This window comes from Eleutherodactylus coqui, chromosome 4 (genome assembly GCF_035609145.1).
Source record: "Eleutherodactylus coqui strain aEleCoq1 chromosome 4, aEleCoq1.hap1, whole genome shotgun sequence".
Lineage (NCBI taxonomy): Eukaryota > Metazoa > Chordata > Amphibia > Anura > Eleutherodactylidae > Eleutherodactylus > Eleutherodactylus coqui.
In genome coordinates, this window is record NC_089840.1 from 63,039,156 (window position 1) to 63,062,604 (window position 23,449).

Genomic DNA, 23,449 nt, shown 5'->3' on the forward strand with positions numbered 1-23,449 from the left:
CTATATCAGCCTAAGTGATTGTCACTGAATAAAATCAGCAGGGTTGGCTAAATGGCTCTTGCAATACTCCACTCCCTTCACTCAAACTGCTTCCCCTCAGATCAGCTCCTGCCACTGTCAATAGGCGACATAGGACTGTCGGGAAGGGGGTATGCAGCCATCCCTACTGACTTTATCTCATGACAGGTCCTCCAACTGTGGACATAACCTGAGTACATGTATGATAATCACTTAGTTACAGATAGGGTCAGGGAAGAACACGCAAAAATTGCTGTCTGGGGGCAATTATTGTGTATTTGGGGTAACATATATACTATGTGACCAGAAAGTATTAATGCCCGAGCACCTGATGGCTACGCAAAATGTACTTAAGTCATGCAAGATGATAATACAGATGCGTATGGGCTCAGAGAAGTTTGCTTTTTTTTTACTGTGTGTTCCCATATACAGATCACCGATAACCATGATATAACGGCAACAGAGAGAACGCAGATCACACGTCTGAGTTCAGTCTGCACAGGGAATCACGGTGACGTCATTACAGTGCTTCTGCATTCAGGAACATGGCGCACAATGTGACCTACAAATTCAGTTCCCCGGCCCAGTAGAGGATCTGGCTGCCAGTGTGACAGCCTGATGCTGCCGATGGCGCTGCGTGCATGCAAAACAATGGCACAGGGAACAGACTATTAGCCTAATAGCATGTGCAGGAAGAGGTTAAAGACAAAGTGATGTAAGCCTTTAGTGTTAAAGGGGGTTCTCTCTTCAGAGACAACCCCTTTTACAGCATAACCACCATGGTGATGAGCTGAGTGCTATAGATCCAGCTCCCGGCGACAACCAAGGAAATTGTCAATTTTGCCAGGGGATTTTAAAAAAATAAATAAAAAAAATTGTAAAATTTGGGCTGTATAGGCAGAGTCATAGCTGCAGTTTTTACATGTAACATCTGACAACTTTGGGGGCGTAAGTAGTAATAAAGGAGACATAACTTTTAGGGGGCAGCACTTGCGTCCTGGGGTAAGGTAAAATGTAATTAATGCTTTTCTGTGCAGAAAGTCTACCCAGCAATTCCGCCCGTGGCTCCTAATCCCAAGATCAGCCAGCAAGGTGGACAAGATTTTGCAAAAATCTCGTCCACACGCTGCGGCTGAGCCACATGAAAACGGACATGCAGCGCGGAATTCAATTCTGTAGCATGTCAATTCTTTTCTCTTTTCCGCAGCGGCCTCTCTCCTCTCTATGGGGATAGAAAGCCGCAGCGCAATGCCAGTGGCGAAACCGCTACAAATCCCACGGCTAAAGGCCACGGGTTTTGAAGCGGTGCTTTTCCAGCGGAATTCTCATGGTTTCTCGGTGCGGCTATTCCGCGAGAATTCCGCTAAAATTCCGTCCCGTGTGACCCCAGCCTAATACTCCCATTGATTTCAATGGGGCCTTGCTGACATTCGCGTTTTCCAGCACTGTGATTTTTGAACGCTGTCTGCTCTATTTTGCCGCGATTAACGCACCTCATCCCCCATGAGAATGATTGGGTGCGTTTAAAAAAAACACTGTCGAAGGCAAGAACCTGCGTCAGAGATCAAGATTGCGACATTTTGCTGACGGCATGTGAGAGTGGCCTTACAGGGAATCTGTCCCCATATTTATGATGCCAGAGGCCCCAATTGCAGAGTTGGGTCACAGCTGTACTTTTCCTAAAATCCGTCTCCATGCTGCAGCGCAAATAGAGCATAGTCCGCTGTAGTCCACGATCTTGATGAGCTACCACCGCCACTGATTGATTGGATGAGCTACCACCGCCACTGATTGATTGGATGAGCTACCACCGCCACTGATTGATTGGATGAGCTACCACCGCCACTGATTGATTGGATGAGCTACCACCGCCACTGATGGATTGGATGAGCTACCACCGCCACTGATGGATTGGATGAGCTACCACCGCCACTGATGGATTGGATGAGCTACCACCGCCACTGATGGATTGGATGAGCTACCACCGCCACTGATGGATTGGATGAGCTACCACCGCCACTGATGGATTGGATGAGCTACCACCGCCACTGATTGGATTGGATGAGCTACCACCGCCACTGATTGGATTGGATGAGCTACCACCGCCACTGATTGGATTGGATGAGCTACCACCGCCACTGATTGGATTGGATGAGCTACCACCGCCACTGATTGGATGAGCTACCACCGCCACTGATTGGATGAGCTACCACCGCCACTGATTGGATGAGCTACCACCGCCACTGATTGGATGAGCTACCACCGCCACTGATTGGATGAGCTACCACCGCCACTGATTGGATGAGCTACCACCGCCACTGATTGGATGAGCTACCACCGCCACTGATTGGATGAGCTACCACCGCCACTGATTGGATGAGCTACCACCGCCACTGATTGGATGAGCTACCACCGCCACTGATTGGATGAGCTACCACCGCCACTGATTGGATGAGCTACCACCGCCACTGATTGGATGAGCTACCACCGCCACTGATTGGATGAGCTACCACCGCCACTGATTGGATGAGCTACCACCGCCACTGATTGGATGAGCTACCACCGCCACTGATTGGATGAGCTACCACCGCCACTGATTGGATGAGCTACCACCGCCACTGATTGGATGAGCTACCACCGCCACTGATTGGATGAGCTACCACCGCCACTGATTGGATGAGCTACCACCGCCACTGATTGGATGAGCTACCACCGCCACTGATTGGATGAGCTACCACCGCCACTGATTGGATGAGCTACCACCGCCACTGATTGGATGAGCTACCACCGCCACTGATTGGATGAGCTACCACCGCCACTGATTGGATGAGCTACCACCGCCACTGATTGGATGAGCTACCACCGCCACTGATTGGATGAGCTACCACCGCCACTGATTGGATGAGCTACCACCGCCACTGATTGGATGAGCTACCACCGCCACTGATTGGATGAGCTACCACCGCCACTGATTGGATGAGCTACCACCGCCACTGATTGGATGAGCTACCACCGCCACTGATTGGATGAGCTACCACCGCCACTGATTGGATGAGCTACCACCGCCACTGATTGGATGAGCTACCACCGCCACTGATTGATGAGCTACCACCGCCACTGATTGGCAATTTTTCTTCTCATGCAGTTTAGTAAGAAGGCCGTCAATGATGACGATAAAATACTGCACCGTGTATACACAGTCTTCATGTGACCTATGACCACCGTAACATGCGAGTTCCAGGCTGCTATGCGTTTGGCGGTGCATGGTCTGGCCTAAGTCCACATGACTGTACTACCTTCCAGTCTCTCCAGCAGAAATCAATAAGACATGTCAGCACTTACAGCCAATTGCCATTTCTGAGACACAGACTTTAACATCTATACATTTACCTAGGCTTGACTTCCAGAAAGAGGGGGGGGGGGGGGGGGGGGGGAAAGGATGTAAAAATAGGAAACTATAAAAAGAAAGAGTGGAGAGAAAAAAAAAAAAAAAAAAGCTTTCCCCATCCCCCTTTAGACTGCTGAGTCCGCACTGCAGTTGTAAGACAGGATGCGGCGGAGTGGGAAGCTTTAGCTCTCTCTATGTACAGCCGGCTAGAACTTGTACATATAGATGATGGAAGCAGCCGGACCGCCCATAGCACTGTCGCTGCAGAACAAGACCCCACACCGGCTCATGTACATTTCCAGATTTTTCCACGGACTGTAAAACAAACACTTATTTGATCATTTCAGTTTCCTGGAAAGTGCTGAGTGCTTGTGGTTTTAAGATGACCTTGTGTTTTCAAAGTTGTAAACCAGAAATAGTATTTTACTAGAATTATTCTTAGTGCCAATAACACACATCCCATTAGGATAAAAGCAATACTGCAGAGACCCGGCGGGAAAGGATCAGGGTTCACACCGCAGATCAAAGAGGAGCCGTCGCCTCTACCGACACGCCTGTTCTAGGAAATACTTGTACCCCTATGAGTCTTTAGCATCACCTCTTATAACTGCGGTGCTGTTCCTCAGTTATTCCTCCAAAAATTAAATTGACAACTGGGTGTTACCAGTTAGAGGGAGGTCCCTATACACTCTCACATTGCCAAATCAGTGCTGTCAGTCTCAGAGGATGTGAGGACACTCCCCTTTGTCAAGTAGAATAGTAACACTCAGTTGTCAGTTGATTCAAAAAGTCCTCTCCAAGTCCACATGGGAACTCTGAAAATTCTGCACAATGGCACGAACACATAAAGCAGGAGGAAAGCACGCTGCGAGTCTGCAGAAAATCTGCACCCAATGGCGCAATGGTTTACTGCAGATTTCAATGCAGACTTCCACTCTGCATGCCTGAGAATCTGGCGTCACGAACATGCACAGTGTATTTTTTTTTCTTTTCTTTAATTCCCCAGTTCAGAGCAATGCATGTGTTTGGACAGCGTTTCCTACGCAGCCCATTCAAGGGCCGTGTACGATACGCGAAGAAATAGAGCCTGCTGCAATTTATTTCTCCTGTGTATCGATATGCAGTGTCCACATGCAGGTGTGAATAGAACTGACTTTCATTGCCTCTATTCATTAGGTGTTGCGCACGGGAAATACGCTGTGACAATATGCCCATGCCAATGAGCCTTATAATTATGTTTTTTCTGAAACACAGCAGCATTACAGAATAAAACACACATGGGCTTAATGGACATATCTATCGCAGGTTCATGATGTCCATGTGTCAGGCATGTGCCCAACAACAGGTTCCCTTTAAAGTAGCAGTCCCCAACCTTTTTTGCACCAGGGACTGGCTTCAAGCAAGACCGTTTTTCCATGGAGTTGGGCAGGGGCAGGGCTTTGGCCATATGGGGGCGGGGGTTTAGTGGCTTCGGTAGTAATGCTATTACTACTGGGCCGATATAGGGGACACTATTACTAATAGTATCCCCTATATCAGCCTCAGTAGTAATAGCGTCCCCCCCCCCCCTGAAACCCATATACTTACCCCTTCCTCCTAGTGCAAGTGTTGCTACTCCTCTGCTCGGCACTGCTAGCGGCGCTGATCCCGATGCACACTGTGACGTCAGTGTGCTTCCGGACGACTCCTCCCCCTGCTCTCGCGGAACCTACTTGACCACTACAGCCAGAAACCGCAGCGCTCCAGTGCCGTTCTCCTAACATTATGGCACTCAGCATCTAAGTGGTGATGCTAGGAGAACGGCACGAGACCACTGCGGCCTCAGCTTGGCTGCAGTAGTCAGGTGGTAGCCGTTCCTAAACCGTGGGGGCTGCAGCAGTAGATCACCAGGGGAGGGGACTGGTAGGTACTGCTGCTTTTGTTATTTTAGGTTGTACCTAAAACAGTCTGGCAACCGGACAAACATCTACATAGCGAATCAGTTCCGCTGCAGATTTTTCTGCGGCCTGTGGATGAGATTTAAATACTGTGGCCTGGTGTGGCTGCACCCTTTAAAAAAAAGTTTGTTGCAAGAAAGTTTGTTGCAAAATATTGTTGCAAGAAGTTGACATATGTGCACAATCAAAATGAAAGAAGTTTAAAATAAAAGAAAAAAAGGCGCTTTGACTCCTCAAATTGTTACCTTCATTTGGGGGGGGGGGGGGGGGGGGAGTGATTTTTGCAACATTCATTCATTGCACAATTGCATCTCAAAGGCAAATTAAATTCTGCTTTATAGCTTTCCATTACAAGAGTAAACATTCACCTCTTGCTGTAAGCCATTCATGGGTTTCCATACAGAGCGCTGCTCCATACATCCAACTGTGTGCAGCCCTTTCAATCCTCAGGATCGTACGAGTCCCAACAGCCCTAACAATATGCCATCACCCTATTAAGTGAGTTCCTAAAACTTTCCTAGTGATAAATGCAGTCAGTACAACATGTTCATTCAATGAGAAGCATCAGCAACTAAAACACTGGATATAAAGCCTGCTGCGCCGGAAGAATAAAACTGCTGAAAGTGCTCAAAAACAAACCGCAGTACGTTTATCAAACCTTCCTAAAACACGTAGAAGGGAAAATAGGGCGGTTGATACTAGCGACTGCTTTATCTATCTCTATAATTATAAATGTCAACCACTGTCCTTCCCTGAAAATAAGACCAGTCTTTGTATTAAATTTCTTCTTTTCAGGGAGGTCTTATTATACTTACCTAGCAGGCTCGGTCCAGGTCCCTCCTGCTGCGCTCCGGAGCTCCAGCAGGCTTCCTGCAGTCCTCGGCCGCCCACAGAAGATCGCTTCCTCGTTACGCGATTCATGAATCCCACCTCCAGGAAGCGATGGTTCCGATTGGTTCTCGAACGCTGCTCAGCCAATCAGGGCAGCACTTGATGAACCAATACGATGGCTGTTATTGCTTCATCGAGCGCTGCACTGATCGCTCGTGCAAATAAACAGGTGCGTAAATGGCCCAGGTACTAAGTCCCCATAGACGTTTTTGGAAGGTATACAAATCTGCGTTCAATGCACGCGCAAATGCCCAATACGCTGGGCAATTCTGTAAAGAGAACACATCTGGGCCTAATCAGCCAGATAGCCATTTAAATCAGGACGTGTTCGCCTGTCATGCGCAAATGAACATGTCATGCATGCGCAAAAAACGTGCCCATTTGCACATATGACAGGGGAAGGTAGGCCAGATCACACAGGGTGAACATCAAAGTATAGGTAGTATGCGGATATCCAGAGGACTTTGCTTTTATTATGTCCCGTCTCCTTTACACATATATTTCTTTCTTTCCTTGTTTCTCTTTTTTGCCTTTTCTGGATTGTATTATAGTTGCTTGATACTATAACGACATGAGGTTTTTCGCTTATCTAATATTCATGCATGATTCTGTATTGCTAATGTTTTGGCATGCTGTTTATTTTTCAATAAAATGAGAATGTATGTATGTATGTATGTATGTATGTATGTATGTATGTATGTAGTGAGGAAAACACACAGCAATCCACAGGGAGAATCTAACAGACTGCAGTGTACAGTACAGGGAGTGTAAAGAACTCTGCACACTACGCAGGAGGAGGGAGAGATCACACATTCCTTGGCATCAGTGTGCCAGCATTAGGGTGCATTCACATGGGCCAGAAAATCATGCGAGTTTTACATGTTGAGAGACACAAAAACTCACGTGAAAAATACAACGCATTATTTGAAACGGGTGCATTTACATGAGAGATCTTCTCTTGCAGCGAGACAGAAAGGTCGCAGGATGTCCTATTTTCGTACGAGTCTCGAACAAGAATAGAATACAGATGTGCGGTCTCCCACACATCGCACATAACACGGACAGTGTGAATGCACCCTAGGGGAGAAGAAATCTTTCATGGGAAAGTCAGGGGAGGCAGAACAGGAATGCAGATGTGCGAGTATGAGAGCAAGTGCAGGCAGCAGCATCCTGGACACAGATCCCACATCCAGCATGGAGGGACCCACCAGCCTGAGAAAAGCATGAAAGTAGGACAAGGTTACATCCTGCAAATCAAGAATAAATGACGGAAGGGAGATCGCACCCTGAAAATGATTTTGCCATAAGCTGGTGATGGCCTTCCAAACGATCAATCCCACTGAGTAAAACTCATCAGCACACCGGCATGCACCATGTTGTACTCCCCAACAAGCGCACCTTTCTGAACGATGCTAGGTGTCACATATTTGCCTTTGACACCAAGAGCCAAATGTGAACCGAACCTCATCTCTTTCCCATAAAGATAAATCTATATGGAAATCTAAGTAAGATCCTCATTCAGACAGCCATAGTCAAGCATTGCCCAAAAAGCTCGGCACCAACTTGCATCGGATAGATGTGCTATCCGGTCTGCGTGGGCAGTGGGCATTTCACGTCCTACTTTTTTTCCCCCGTGAGCCAGAAGTCAAATACACAGATGGCCCACCGATGACAAATATGTCCGTGTGATAAAGGTCCAACTTTGTAAATGACATAACTTATCTTGTGCAGATCCCTGCAGCTTGTGTAATATTCCAGAGCTGCATTCACAATTCTGCTGGTTACTACGAGAAGGCTTCGGATACGTCCCTCACAACTTAAAGGGGTTGTCCCGCGAAACAAAGTGGGGGTATACACTTCTGTATGGCCATATTAATGCACTTTGTAATGTACATTGTGCATTAATTATGAGCCATACAGAAGTTATTCACTTACCTGTTCCGTTGCTAGCGTCCTCGTCTTCATGGTGCCGTCTAATTTCAGCGTCTAATCGCCCGATTAGACGCGCTTGCGCAGTCCGGTCTTCTCCCTTCTGAATGGGGCCGCTCGTGCCGGAGAGCGGCTCCTCGTAGCTCCGCCCCGTCACGTGTGCCGATTCCAGCCAATCAGGAGGCTGGAATCGGCAATGGACCGCACAGAAGACCTGCGGTCCACCGAGGGTGAAGATCCCGGCGGCCATCTTCACAAGGTAAGTCAGAAGTCGCCGGAGCGCGAGGATTCGGGTAAGTACTGGACGGTTTGTCTCGCGCCGAACGGGGGGGCTATTGAAAAAAAACCAAACCCGTTTCGGCGCGGGACAACCCCTTTAAGGTGCTTTTAGACGGAACGATTAGCGGTCAAAAATCTTTCAAACAAGCAAACGATAATCGTTCCATCCAAACGTGACCCTACGATACTGATCGTTCAGTCCACTTATTCACTTGTACAGTGAAGGTGAATGAGTCAACGATCTTTATGCAGGTTGCCAAAAGACGATGAAAACAAAACGCCTACATCAATTGTGGTTCGTGTGCGAATGACAATCTGATGACACATGGATATTAAAAAAAAAAACGCACACAAACAAAAAGGCATGCGCAGCGAGATTGGTCCATTTCTCACAGTTGAAGATTGCATACGCCGTGGAAATGAGCCGTAAGGGTTGATTCACGCATTTTAGGTAGTGGCAGTTCTTCAAAAATCACTGAAGAATATGCGATTTCACCATGACCTGTGAATAAAACGTAAAAGGTAACACTTTCCAGAATCCCATTAACCCTTCAAGGACATTGCCTATTTTCATTGTTAATGGGACTCCTAGCCATAATGTTTTTTGGGGGGTTTTGGGGGGTGGTAAGAAGGAAGGCTTTGATCAACATGGCCACATGAAAGTTTATTTTTTGCACGGCAAACTCTAGTTTTTATTGGCACCGTTTTTTGGCTACATACAATGGATGGAAAAACTAATTTTTTTTGGCAGGGAAGAAAAAAAAAATTATTTTGACATTTTATTTTTTACAGCGTTCATCATGCAGCATAAATGTGATAATTGTTTTCTGCGGGCTGGTACGATTAAGATAATAGCAAAAAATTTTTTTCTGCTTTCCCACTTTTGCACAATAAAAACCCTTTTGTTGGAAATTATTTATTTTACATGGTTGCATTCAAAGTCCCATAAAACTTTTATTTTTCAAAGGGCGGAGCTCTGTGAGGGCTTTTTTTTTGCGTGATGAGCTGTAGCTTTAATGGTCCCATTTTGGGGTACATTGGCCTTTTTGATCACTTTGTGATTTTTGCTCACTTTTATTTGTGATCATTTTGAGACAAAATGATCAAAAATAAGAATTTTGCCACTTTAAAAAAAAACAAAACAAAAAAAAAAACAACACTGTTTTAGCGGGGCAGATTAAAGTGTTCAAATTGCAAGATATAACAACAAATGTTTTTGTTTTTTTTATTCTCTCTTTCTTACACAAAAAGAACAGCGCACACACATAGGGTTGTGTTATTCTTTCACATCTCTGCAGGAGACTTCATCACAGCTTTTCTGGTTAGCCAAGATAATGCATTGCAGTACTTCTGTACTGCAATGCATTATCACTAGAGATGAGCGAGCACGCTCGTTTAAGGCTGCTGCTCGATCGAGTAGCAGTCTTATCGAGTAACTGTGTACTCGCCGAGCAGCATGCGTGGGGGGGGGGGGGGGGGGGTGATGTTGGGATGGGTGGTTCGGCGGGCGGGAGGAGAGAGAGAGAGAGAGAGATCTTTCTCTCTCCCCCACCCCCTGCTCCCCACCCACTGGCCCCTGCCCCCACCCCATCCAGCATGCTGCTCGGCGAGTACACAGTTACTCAATAACACTGCTACTCAATCGAGCATCAGCCTTAAACGAGCGTGCTCGCTCATCTCTAATTATCACTCAAAATAGCGATCACAGGCCATGGCAACCCATCAGCCTGCTAGGATTTTATTACAGACATCCAATAACGTCACAGAGGGCAACATATAAGTGGTTAACAGCTGGGATCCGGTACAGGATGTTGGTGGCTCACTTCTGAGTCTGTGCCAGCCACGGGACGTAAGTAACTACCACCCTGCCAGGATGTAAACTTGCATCCTGTGGCATTAAGGGGTTAAACCAATCAAAGCTCTGAGCTCAGCTCTGAAGCTCGCAGAGTTGTTAACGCAGCTATGTAGTCTGATACAGACCGTATTTGGAATCAGTACAAGTAATACAATGTATATCATAAATTTACATTACATTTGGACCTAGCGAAGGCGGCTGTGGCTAGAACGCTGTACTTTGCCAGGAAATTAATAGCTCAGAGGTGATTATAGGAGGCCTCCCATACTGTACAATGGCTGATTGATAAGGTCAATTGGCTTATAGCTACTGAAAAACCAATGTATCTCAAAAAAGGTGCAAGGAGAGGTTCGAAAATGAGTAGTCAGATGAATCAGGATTAGCTACAGCCAGGCGGCGTGGGACAGAATTTTTATTTTTTTGGAGGTTTTTAATATTTTCTATGTAAATTATACATATTCTCATCCCCTCCCAACGGTTGTAAGAATTATCCTTATATGGAGAAATGTTTATTGATCTGATTGATAATAGTGTAACTTTTTGGTACTTCTCTCGGGGTTATAAGAGGGGAGGGGGGGGGAGGGAGGGGTTTTTTTTTTGATGTATAAAAGAAAAATGCAAAAAGTTAATAAAGTTTGCTTAAGTTAAAAACTTATTAGTCATCATATGCAAACTGTGGAAGCGTGAAGATACACTTTACCGTTGACAAGGGCAATGCGGAATACTCTGCCATGTATGAGGGAACTATCCAAATATTGGAAAGTAGCATAATCCCTTCCCTACTGCGAGGTCATCAGTAACGAACGGGATTGGATTAAACGGAGCAGACAGTAACCAGTTACATTGTGCCAGCTTCCTCGGTATAGTGTTCCCAGCCAAATTAGTAATGCAGCGCAGTGACAATGACTGGCTGTCCCTGCTTTCCTGAAAACCATTTCAGTGCTACAAAGAAGCGCCAGAGTGAGCCCTGACCTGAGTGACACCATTGTATCATAGAGGAGCACAAATAAGTGCTGCATTGTGTGCTAATGTGTCTTATGTAACAACCTGCAACGCATAACAGGGTAGGAATTTTATAGCTCTACCCAGAATTCCCCAATATTACCGCTTATGGCCAGTGACAGCCGCCGTCTGTGTTAGAGAGACAAATATGTTGCTCTTCTCTTCTAGACACATTGATTTTACAGGAAAGGAGCCTTGTAATGCAACACCATATGCAGCACATGGAGTGGCTATGGCTCCATGCAGAGACTGTACCGCCATACATGCTCTTGTGCACTTCTGCCATGTGAAAAGCACAGGTGTGCAGCACTCATGTCATACCGTGTGTTGGAAAAGCTTTAGATGCAAATAATGTTATATTACCAGAAACTACCCCGTATCAGACGCACGCCTTCTTGCTATCCACTTGTTTGGAGTATGTGGTTCTGCCAATACTATACTTTCTTGATATAACCTTGTAGCATAAATTTTACCTCCCTCAGCACACACATGCACTGCCCAATGGAAGAAAGAAAGCACACCTATCCCTGCAAGGACCAGCCTCACTTCCGCCTCTGTTGCTAGAGATGGATTTCATTTGAAATCAGGCAGTGGCTAGTTAATTATAAAGAAGGGAGATCCCTAGTAGCCAGCACTTTAGAGCCATTTATGGAGCAGAAAACTTCATCTTCAGTTAGCAAATCTATTGCCATAAGTTTGTTGTTGAAAGACTGGCCATTTAAAGTTGGTCAAATGGTGAGATGGACCCCACTGACACTACACTACTATATGAGCAACTTCTAAACTCACCTACTGTCTTTTTTTTTAATTCTCTCTTTCTTACACAAAGAGGGAACCACGCACACATAGGGTTGTGTTATTTCTTTACATCTCTGTATGAGACTTGATCACAGCTTTTCTGGTTAGCTAAGATAATGCATTGCAGTACTTCTGTACTGCAATGCATTATCACTGGAGATGAGCGAGCGCGCTTGTTTATGGCTGCTGCTCGATCAAGTAGCAGTCTTATTGAGTAACTGTGTACTCGCCCAAGCAGCATGCGGGGGGCGGCGGGCGGAGAGAGATCTTTCTCTCTCCCCGCTATCCACCCACTGGTCCCCGACGTCCCCCCGCATGGTGCTCGGGCGAGTACACAGTTGCAGTTGGTCAAATGGTAAGATAGGCCCTACTGAGTACTCGCGGGCATGGTCCTCGTTCCGTCCGCATTAGTCCATCATTTATTTAGTTAATTTAGTTTTTAGCTTATGTAATGTACCTACACCCTAATTTTCCTATGTACAGAACCCTGGGATTGATGACGCTTTAAAAGTAACAATAATAATAGTGTGGGGGTAGCTTGATCACACCCAATGGTAAACACCGGTAGAATGAAACAGGCGTCAGATTTTAGATATGCGCACGTATTAATGAGGAGGGGCTCGGCTGAATGATCATTCAGGCAACAATTATTTTCTATATATGGCGTTCCAAGACCAGGTTCACACTCAACACTGTACTTAGACATTGCCCATAACATAGTCGTTTGGGAATTTAAAGGGTTTGACTAGCTTTGACAAGCTTTTAGGTCTTCTGGCTGCGACCACTGCCTTCAGGTATATTAACCCTTTCCAATCCACTGTCTGACGTTTTCCTACATTCTGATTGAAGTTTGTACACAATCACAGCAATGTAAGAAGACATCCAACAGGGTATTCTTACTGTCTATTGCCAGCCACTCCGCTGTCGGAGCCTCTCTGGCGCGCGCGCACGCACGCACACGCTTTATACAACAGTGTCATCTGCTGGCTAACAGCAAAAAGAGAAAGACTTTTAGGAAACCCATAATCCAAAATTGGATTGGAAAGGGTTAAAGGAATTGCAAAGTAAATGCTTGTTTTCTAACTATTTTATATGGGGTACTCCAGTTTACTATTAATGACCTATGCTCAGAATAGTTCCATATGGTGCGGTCTGTATTGCTGGGCCGCTGTTAGTGCAGACAGTGCTGGAAGCAGATAACACTGTCTTGTAGTGCAGCAGTCCTGTTAGCACATATTCCACTTAAAAGGGGTGGACAGTTGTAAAATATTGATGGCCTATTCTCAGAATAGGCCATCACTAGTAGATTGGCTGCCTGGGATCTCACCTTGCTTGCTGGGTTGGTGCACTTATGTATTGAGCTCATTTCTACAGCTCCGTTCCCACTGTAGTGGCCAGGTTTGGTATTGCATGCCAATTTCTCATTCACTGGGAACTGCGCCTCTGATACCAAGCCTGGCCACTACAATGGAAACAAAGCTGTTTGCTTCCAGCAGAAATTAGCTCAGTGTATGAATACACTGGCCCAGCAAATAGGTGATCGGCAGGGGTCCCTGGCAAAAAAAAAAAAAAACAATGTACTTCTGATGACCTATCCTGAGGATAAGCTATCCATAGTTTATAACTAGACAACCCCTTTAATTCAATGGGAGCCTAAAGTACCAAACTGGGATGCTGTAATAAGGACAACGCTATCCTTTTCCAACACGGTCATCGCTGGCAGCGGCCTGGTGATCAATAGAAGAAGTCCTGGGGAACCCCATTAATAAATTAAATTCTAAGAGGTACTGATCCCATTTCCTTTGCAGCATGGGTATGTCCACAGGGAGCAGAAAATCCACATATATTCGATATGGATTGGCCACTGATTTCATCCCCCCATTTGAAGTTGTGAAATCCATTGTGACATGCTTCAGATTTATAAAACTCAGCATTTTGAGTCAATTTACACTTATTTCCTCAGCGTATGCCAGTCATCTGCTTCTCACAATGTTCAGTAACCTCCACAACATGAGCATTTCTGCTGCCGGCTTGGAGAATAGGAAGGAGTATACACACAGATATATACCTCAAGTTCAAAGAGCTTGCAATCTACCAACACTGCTCCCAGCAGCGACTGCTTTATGAAGTCAACCAGATAGAGAACAAAGAGCTAAACATAATGGTTCAGCGGTACAGACATGATGTGACATACACTAGGGATAGGAGATAAATCCATTCACTCCCTGGAGGCAGATAGACATGACGCCATATGTATGCACATTATACCCAGCATCTGACAGACACATCAAGCGAACAATGTGCCAGCAGTGACTTCACTCCTCGCAGATAACTGCACAAAGGGGAGCCCGCTCCAAACAAAACACACACAGGGGTCTTTATAGGACACGTCTTCTGGGCATACGTCTTGTCAGTCCCCAGAAAAGGGCTCAGTTGTTTGAAATATGTCGCAGAAAAAAAAAAGCCTCAAGAAGTGCGTACATAGGACCATATACTGCTGCCGTGCCAAGTCTAGGTGGCAATGCCCAACTCTAGGGCTAGCTTCACACGGACGTATTTGCGTGCGCAATACGCAGAGAATAGAACTCATTAATAACAGGGGGGGGGGGGGGGGTCTTGCCCTGTGTGCGCAGGAAGGTACAGCTGATACGCGTGCAAAAGTGCCTTGTTCACAGCGCAAATGCATTGGGCTTATGTGCAATTGCACACCTTTCAGCACATCTGAAGCCACCCTAAAGGCCAGTTTCGAATGAGCGTATTGTAGCATATCTGTAATATGGACATGTTACAGATGACATGACAACCGTATTTTAGCAGTATTTGATCTGTTTTTGCCCCAGTTTTTGCTGTCATTGGTTTTATTTTCTACCGGGAAAATACGGATCTATATTTACTCAATAGAAAAAAATACCAATATGGAGGCCAAAAAAAAACAACAAAAAACAAAAAAAAAAACACGACAAAAATAGGCCAGGCTGCGGTTTTCTAAAACCACCCATGTGAATAGATACATAGATTTACATTAGTTCTGTGTTGGAGTCCACCAAACATAAACCAAATACAGAATTAAAATACACTCATCTGAACATAACCTGAGAAGTTTGTTAAAGTGTCAAAAGTACATAAAAAAAAAAAAGGAAAGTTACGCACGAGGCAAGTAAATCCGCCATTATTAAAAACTACTGTAAATGACTTGTATGTCGACCTTACATAATGTGTCTCAGTAATAACATTAATACTAATACGTAATCTTTATTTATAAACCGCCAACATATTCCGCAGCGTTTACAAACGGGGGAGAACAGATACAAAAAACAAAGATACATTTGAGCCTATGCTAAATATCCAGCAGCAGTCCTTATGTAGCAGAGGCAGATGCACTACAGAGGAGTTTCTCCGCAACCGATTTAGGCCTCATGCCCACAGCCGGGTGGGATTCCGACTGCAAAATCAGACCCAGAGCCCCCCAGAAACCCATACTCACATGTCCAGATCTGACACAAGTGTCTTGGCCGGTGAGCCAGCGGAGTTCAAGGCATGACGCGCTGGGCAGTGACGCGGATTCCTGCAATACCTCTGCAGTGCTCACAGACCAAGTATCACAGGATGGATGGAAGCCGTCCGTGCGATTTTCCGCATAAAATAGAACATGCTGCGATTCTCCCCCGTGAGCGGAAAATCGCAGTTGATTTCCGCTCGTGGGCAGGGGAGAATCGTTGAACACAGCATTTCTATGGACATTGCTGCGGAATTCGCATCGGGTTTCCGACCAGGAATTCCGCAGCGATAATCCGTCCGTGGGCATCAGGCCTAAGTGTTAGCTGTTTTTCCACAGCACGGCAGGTAAACTTCCTGCATTACCTTAAAGCACACCAACTAAAGCCAGAAGCAAAAAGTGCTTTTACACGTAGCGATTATCGTAAAAAAAAAAAAAAAAAAATGTTCAGACAAGCGAAAGTCTAAATCGTTCGGTCTGAATGCGAGTCAACGACTGGATGACGAACCACTTTCCATTCATCATAAATATCATCCTTGGCTCATTCACTTATCGTTCAGCCCCTCATTCGCTTATACATGGACTGAACGATTCTCGTTTGAATGAGCCAACGACGCACTTGCCTATCTAAACAGGCTGGACGAGCGTGAATGAGTTAGGCTGCCTGTCTACGGGTGTTGCAATATCCGCCGCCATCTGACGGATCTCCGCGGTGAGCCTATCTGACAGAATCGCGGATATTTCCAGCATGCTGCGATTTGCCGGCCGCAAGCGGAGAATCGCTGTGATTCTCTGCTCGTGGACAGGGGGGCTGCGCTTTCCATAGTAACGCTGTGGAAAGCGTGCACTGCGTTACTCGTGGCCGGATTATCGCTGCGGGGAACGAAATGCCAAAACGCCCGTGGACAGGAGCCCTTAGTGGTGACGGTACTCGCTCATTCAAACGAGAATCTGCACGTCCCTTATAAAAAAAAGTGCAACATATGTAACCCAAGCTGTTAATACCGCACAACTGTATTGAGATGCCCAGTAGTTTCCCAAAAGCGGATGGAAGGCAGATACAGCAGTGATCATGAGTGCAGACATTTTTCTGGACCTCCTGGAAAGCCCCTCTCACACATGCGTTCAGATAAACGCTGCTTGAAACCGCGGCATTTTAGTGCCGTCCCGTGTAACAGGCAGTCATTCATCTACGAGCGACTGCCTGTTCATAATGAATAGAGGCGGGCGGGCGAGATCTCCAGGGCGCGCTGCCTTCACTGAACGACCATCGCTCCTGTGTGAAGGGCACTTTTACACGAATGCTAGTGGCCACCAATTAGCCCTTGCGTTTTCCTTATAACTACCAGACTCAACCCGTAAGTGCAGATGCAGCCTGGCAATTAGCGCTACGACACAAGTACTGACGCCGTCTCTGTAATAAGGCCTTTAAGGAAGCAGTTTTGCAGCCCTGTTTGGTGTAATGTTGCGGCGCTCTTTTATGCCCAAACATTTGTTTTTACTGGTATTCAAAATATTTCATCTGCAAAAACAACTGTAAAACTATGACAATTTATGGAAAAACAGATGTTACAGTTTTCACCCAAATGTGACTTTACTCATAGAATTTAGTGTTACTGTAGCTATAAACGTGCGCCAACACTGCCCTATAAGAGTTTAATGGGAATGTGTCGCCTGCCTACACTAAGTTATGGTGCTGTTCATGGAGGTGACAGGGAGCAAGGTGATTTTTTTTTTTTTTTTTTTTAAAGTCACCCGCTTCCTGGTTCCCACGCCATCACCTACTTAAGTGCATGCGCTGGCCTGAATTCCAACTCTTTTTAGAGTCCCATGTGCCGTTTTCCCATAGACTTCTATAAAAGAGCGCATGCACGGGGCTCTGAAAAGAGCCACATTTTCGGTCGCAGCACAGACTTCAGCGGCGGGCATTGTGGGAAGCAGGAAGCGGGCGAACATGGAAAGTCCAGCACCCGGCTCCTTGCCACCTCTTCGAACATCACCATAAGTTAGTTTGTAGTGCTTTAGGCAGGTTCCCTATAGGTTTCTAATTCAGCTCTGCTACATCCACACGTTTAACGCACTTTAGGGTGCATTTGCATTTATTTAGCCAATTTGCTGCAGATTTCACCATTTCAATTAAAATTGAACGGGCCAAATCTGCTGATCAACAACAAAATCCACAGCAAATTAGCGACGTGCGAACGCACACTAAGGCCTCTTAGACACGGGCGTATTTGCATTGCTGAGTCCGCAGTAGACTCCGCAGCAAATACTGCACATAGCATTCAATGGCAAAACGCCATTTCATTTCCACGATTGCGATTCTCCGCTCGCAGAGAGAAAGAAAAAAATTTTAAATCGCAGCATGCTGCAATTTTGTGTAGGTTATGCATGGCCGGCTTCCATTGAAGTCAATGGAAGCGGTCCGTCCCGTGGCACTTCCACAGTGAGCAATGCGGAAGTATCGTGGGATACGCCTCACACCCAAGCGCCGGCGGCTACTGCGCATGCGTGACGGAGTGCTGGCGGGCACATCTGCAGCGCTCACAGAAGATGCTGGACAGGTATGCACGGGGTCGAACTCAGCATGTGGGGTCCGACTCACCCGTGTGCAGGCGGCCTTAGGACTCATTCACACGAGGGTATTCGTGCTTCATAATACGCAGTGAATAGAAACCAGTGATTTCAATGGCTTTGTTCACACAATGTGTGATCGTGTGTAAAAATATGTAGCATGTCCTATTTTGTCGTGCATTACCGCACTAGGCAATTGAAGTAAATGGACCAGAGCAAATATGCAGGAAACCTGCGTATTTCTGCCGTCTATCAATAAGCCCTTAGTTGTCAATGGTAAAAGCTGCCCTGCACTCACATGCGACTGTATGGCTTGCGAGTGCGATTTTTTTTAAAAGATCAGAAATTGGCGATTTTTTACGAGGCATCACACAAAAATAGGACATGCAGCAATTTTTCAATCTCGCTGCGAGGGAAAAAGTTAAAACTTACTCATTGTTATTAACACGCGCAAGTTCAGTCCATATCGCCATCGGACAGAACTCATCCATACGAATACACCCTTAAACCGGACTCGCGCGTCTCCGGTGTGCAGCGCGCAACGGCAATGCACACTTGCGGCGTGCCACCTATCCCCATACACTGTCTTGGCGTGTATGCATGCAAAATAGGCGCCAAAATGGGACATTCTGTGATTTTATCTCTGCGTGCCTATTTCGCACGTTTCGCGTAAGCAGCACACAGAGTGTATGGAAGACTAAAACTGCGCAATAATGGAGTGGATAATACGCAATTAACATACAGTCGTGTGAGCACAGCCTTATGGTGACTTTTCATAAATGACTCACAAGTTCGGCTGGGCTTACATGACCGTATGCTCATTTTGCGCACGTAATACGCAACAGCAATCTCCCACAAGTCGTGCGAAATACATGTGCAAGCAAAAAAGAAGTGTGGCATGTTCTATGGCCCATATTACGCATGCATACACACTAGATGGGTATTGGCAGAACGCAAGACGAATGCATTATAATCGTGTACTTGCTGCGTGGCACGCCGTTAACACGGTCGTACGAGTCCAGCCTTTGCCGAATTGCTATTGATCTCAGTGCGTCGTAACTGATTGCGTACTTTATCACCAGATCTGATTGCGGCGGTCTGATATTAGTTGGATCGTACAATTAATCTACGGCCACTTTGCTGCCGGCGGCGTACTCATGCCAACCGGCGGCGTACTCATGCCAACCGGCAAGAGTTCTTACCGGATTATTGGTTCGTTAGCAGTCAGATTAAACGCTGGCGCTATATGGATGGCCAACACTACCACGCTGGGGTGACGTGGGCACCGCTGGTGACAGGTTACCCAGCAGAAGTTTAGCAGCAGGCAGCTCACCGATTTGTTCTTACATGCACAAGACAAGAGCAAGGACTCTACTTGCAGAAACCGTGCGCTAGAGGCCTATGACATGCCCCTTCCAGGAGGCCCAAGTGAAGGAGCAGGGCACAGAGCAGCTGCCTGGCATGGCCAGTCTTACCTGGGGCACTGCAGTCTGCACACACCTCGCCTCTCTGCACCTTCCGAGACATCCTCAGAGGAGAGGAGGGGATCACCTTCTGAGCCAGGGTGCCGTCCTGTGCTGCAGCAGTCCGCAGAGAGCCGGGGAGAAGCTGCTGCAGCTGTGCGGCGGCGGGCACCGGGCAGAGGGGGGCGCCTCCCCGCAGCCTCCGGCACGGCTATTATCCGGCGGCTGGTGCGATATGTCAGCGCTGCGATGTCTGCAGCTCACCCTCGGCTCACAGGCTGCAGGAAACTGAGAGAAGCCCTGCCCATCCAACAGGAGGGGCCACAGCCCAGCTTCACCCCCAGGGGATGGCAAAAGGAAATGGGAGAGGAGGAGGAGGAGGAAGAAGGAGCGCAAGGAGAGGCAGGCTGAGAGCAGCACATTGGGATCTTATGCACAAAACATGGATTGTTCTCTTTATAGACTATTATTTAGTTACAACTTGTCCTTCTACATTACATTGGAGAGAGGGTGAACACTGGCACAAAATGGGCAAGTGGGATTTAAAAGGCTTGGGCAGTGATCATCACAGACAGAGTGATACAATGTATCCAAAGCAGATACAGATGGTAAAGTATCATATCTACAAGATGACTGAGAAGAATCACACAATGTATCCAATACACTTTTTATAGGGAGTTGTATCCAAATCACAAGCTATTCACAGGGTAGGGGATAACTTGCTGATCCCACCAGGTGAGCCGTGTCTAGGTATGCCTGCTACTGTGGGGGGCGCTTCTACCCTCGCAATGACATCAGAATGGATGGCTGAGTATGTGTGGTCGGCGCTCGTTTCAGTAGGGCTAACGGAAATACCCGAGTTGCATTGAAAATGAGCGCTCTATTAAGTCTCCTCAGTGCGAAGGGTACAGTAAGCCAGCAGAGAGAGAGGGGCAGGGGACCCCCGTTCTAAGGATCTATGGGGGTCTCAGCGAAGAGACATCCACTGATCAGAAAGTTATTGTCTATCCTGTGGATAAGGGGATAGCTTGCAATTTGGGTGCAACCCCTCTAAAGAGGCTGTTTGGTTACCAGATCATTTTTGCCAAAGCACTTGAACTCGCCACCATGACCTTTGCGCCATGCACTCAGGGACCAATAGGACGCCCATTCTTGGGATCCGTGGGTTTCTAGGGGGTTGGACCTATACCAATCTTAAAGTTATCCCTTATCTTGTAACTTCGGTCCTCCTACTCTTTGTTGCAGAACACATATCACCTGACTGCTGCAGCCAATCAGAGGCCATAGCGGTCAGGTGCCATTCTCCTGGATTGCATTGACAGAGGACGGTTAAGTACCCCTGTTTTTGTAATTTTAATACATTTGAGGCTATACTCAAAAAAATTGGCAACCAGACAACACCTTTAAATGGGGTTTGGGTTCATAATCTCACACTGGCCCAAAGTGATTCTGGCTGCCTGCCCAATTGATGCCAGCTTTTATGGCCAGAAGCAATTCAGACTAGGCTGAGTTTAAAGGTGTTTTGCGAGCATACCAAATTATCCCCTATCCATAGGATAAGGGAATAACTTGCTGATCGATGAGGTCTCTTCTGCCCCCCACAGTGATGTCCCTCTGAATGGAGAGCTGGCATGTGAGGTCAGCGCACCATTCATTTCAATGGAAGTGACGGAAATACCTGAGTTGGTGCGCCACTTGGGTACTCGGCAGTCCCACTGAGAGTGAATGGTGCACTAGCGTGTATTACTATGTTGCTTGTATTACAGCAGCAACACATCAAGGCATACTTTGCACAGGTACTCTGTAAGTCTGGGCAGGAACAGCTTGCCATTCTTCCTGCAAGACTGTGAGAAGAGATTGTTGTGAAGATGGGCGTGGGTGGCAGTGTCGTACCCGGCGCTCCAGTTCGTCCCACAAGTGCTTGATCAGATTGAAATCGGGGATCTGAGCAGGCCAGTCAAGGAAATTTGCAGGAAACCAGGCGAGCACACGCTTTGCAGTATGACACAGAGCTCTATCCTGTTGAAATAAACAATCATCATCACTGTAGTATTGCAGGGCCGAATTATCCAGAACTTCAAGGTAAGCGTCAGCGTTCATGGCACCAGTGACAGAAAGCAATGGGCCAAGTCCTAACCAGGAAAAACAACCCCACACTAAGATGAACCTTCCTCTGAACTTCACTGTCTGGATGAAACCGTTCTCCAGGTTGTCACCACACCCAAACACGTCCATCAGAATTGAAGAGTGAATACCGAGACTCATTACTCCAAAAAACAGTTTTCCATTCTTTAACGGTCCAGGGCGACACACCAGGCCAAACAACGTCCCTCATTAACAGATTGTTAGGCACCTGTATCCCCAGAGGCCCCTCTTTAAGGGAGAGGTAGTGTTAGGGTTGTGCTGGCTGGGATCTGTTGTACCACAGTGTTTCTAGCAGCACAGCTCCACAGGTGTGGTTGAGTGAGCTGTCCGTGTGTGGTTTGCCATCATTTACCATCTAGGGCTTGTTAGGTCCTTAGGTTCCAGTGCGGGGCCATCCCTATCAGGGCGATCACCCTGCTTGTAGACAGGTATACTGGTTTAGTTGTCTCCTTAGAGTAGGGACCACAAGACAAAAAGGACCCTTGAAGTGGGCTCACAGCTTAAGTAACTTGGCCAATCCACAAACAAATTCAATGTGCAGGCATGCTGGTAAGTGTTTTGAGTGTTTTTCAGTCAGTGTTTCTGCTGCTCAGTTGTTTCCTGTTTTAACAACTCAAATTGGATGCAAGATGTGATACGGGCTGGCATGGAGGCTCTAGTAGCCTGTTGTACCACCTCTAGCTTAGGTACAAGATGTGATACTGGCGGGCACTGAGGCTCTAGTACCCTGTTAGGCTGCGTCTAGCTTGGATACAAGATAGGATATGGGCATGGAGGCACTAGTACCCTGTTGTATCACCTCTAGCTTGGATATAAGAAGTGATACTGGTGAGCATGGGGGCCTACAGGTTCTGTATGGTATCCTGCTGCATATCTGTCCACATTTGCTGTAACTCAGCCCCTAGATTGTGCAAACTCATAGACTGTTGAAGCTGGCATCCCAGATGGTCCCATACATGTTCTAGTGACGATAAATCTGGCGACCGGAAAGCTATGGAAGTGTGACGATGTTGTGGAGCATCCTGTGACCCCTTGTGTGTGCAGCCGAGCATTATGCTGCTGGATGCTTCTTGGAAGCTGCCATGAGAGGAACACATGTGGCTGCAGGATGTCCTGAACATATCGCTGAGCTGTCATTGTCCTTCGTACCACTAGGGGTGACCTGGTTATTGTATTTGATGGCCCCTCAGATCATCGCACCAGTAGTGGGGTCAGTGTGCTGCTCCACAGCAAAAGCAGGATTAAGGCGCTCACCCCTACATCTCCAGACATGAACACGGCCGTCATCAGTGCCCAAATTAAACCTGGATTTGTCCCTAAAGACAAGCTGGTTCCACTTCATAGCAGTCCAGTTTTTGCATTTATGACACCACTGCAAGCAGAGGCGATGGTGGGTGTCAAAGGCAGTACATGTAATGGATGCCATGAGACCAAATGTCCTTCATCCAAGTGCCTGGAAATGGTTCTGACAGACACAGGGGTGTAACGATGGTGCCACCTGTCTCTGGATGGTGGACAATGAAAAGCTGGAGCTGCTCATGCTTTTCGAAGGATCAGACAATCCTCTATACTGGTGATCTCTCAGTTGTGCATGCCCTGACGCAGCCACTGGTCCCAACACCTCCTAACAGTCTGGTCAGAACGGTCAGGTGGCTTCAATTCGTCAATGCAACT

The 23,449-nt window shown here is 46.8% G+C and overlaps 1 protein-coding gene across 2 annotated transcripts in view; it reads right to left on the reverse strand.

Annotated features, from left to right (window-relative positions):
- Positions 1 to 19,925, reverse strand: part of GIT1 (GIT ArfGAP 1) — a 129,635-nt gene extending 109,710 nt beyond the window's left edge. For both annotated transcript variants that reach the window (XM_066599584.1, XM_066599583.1), the window contains exon 1: positions 19,643 to 19,925. In XM_066599584.1, coding sequence (XP_066455681.1) covers positions 19,643 to 19,694 — 52 coding nt within the window. In that variant the 5' untranslated portion in view covers positions 19,695 to 19,925. The remainder of the gene's footprint in view (positions 1 to 19,642) is intronic.
- Positions 19,926 to 23,449: the final 3,524 nt, after the last annotated feature.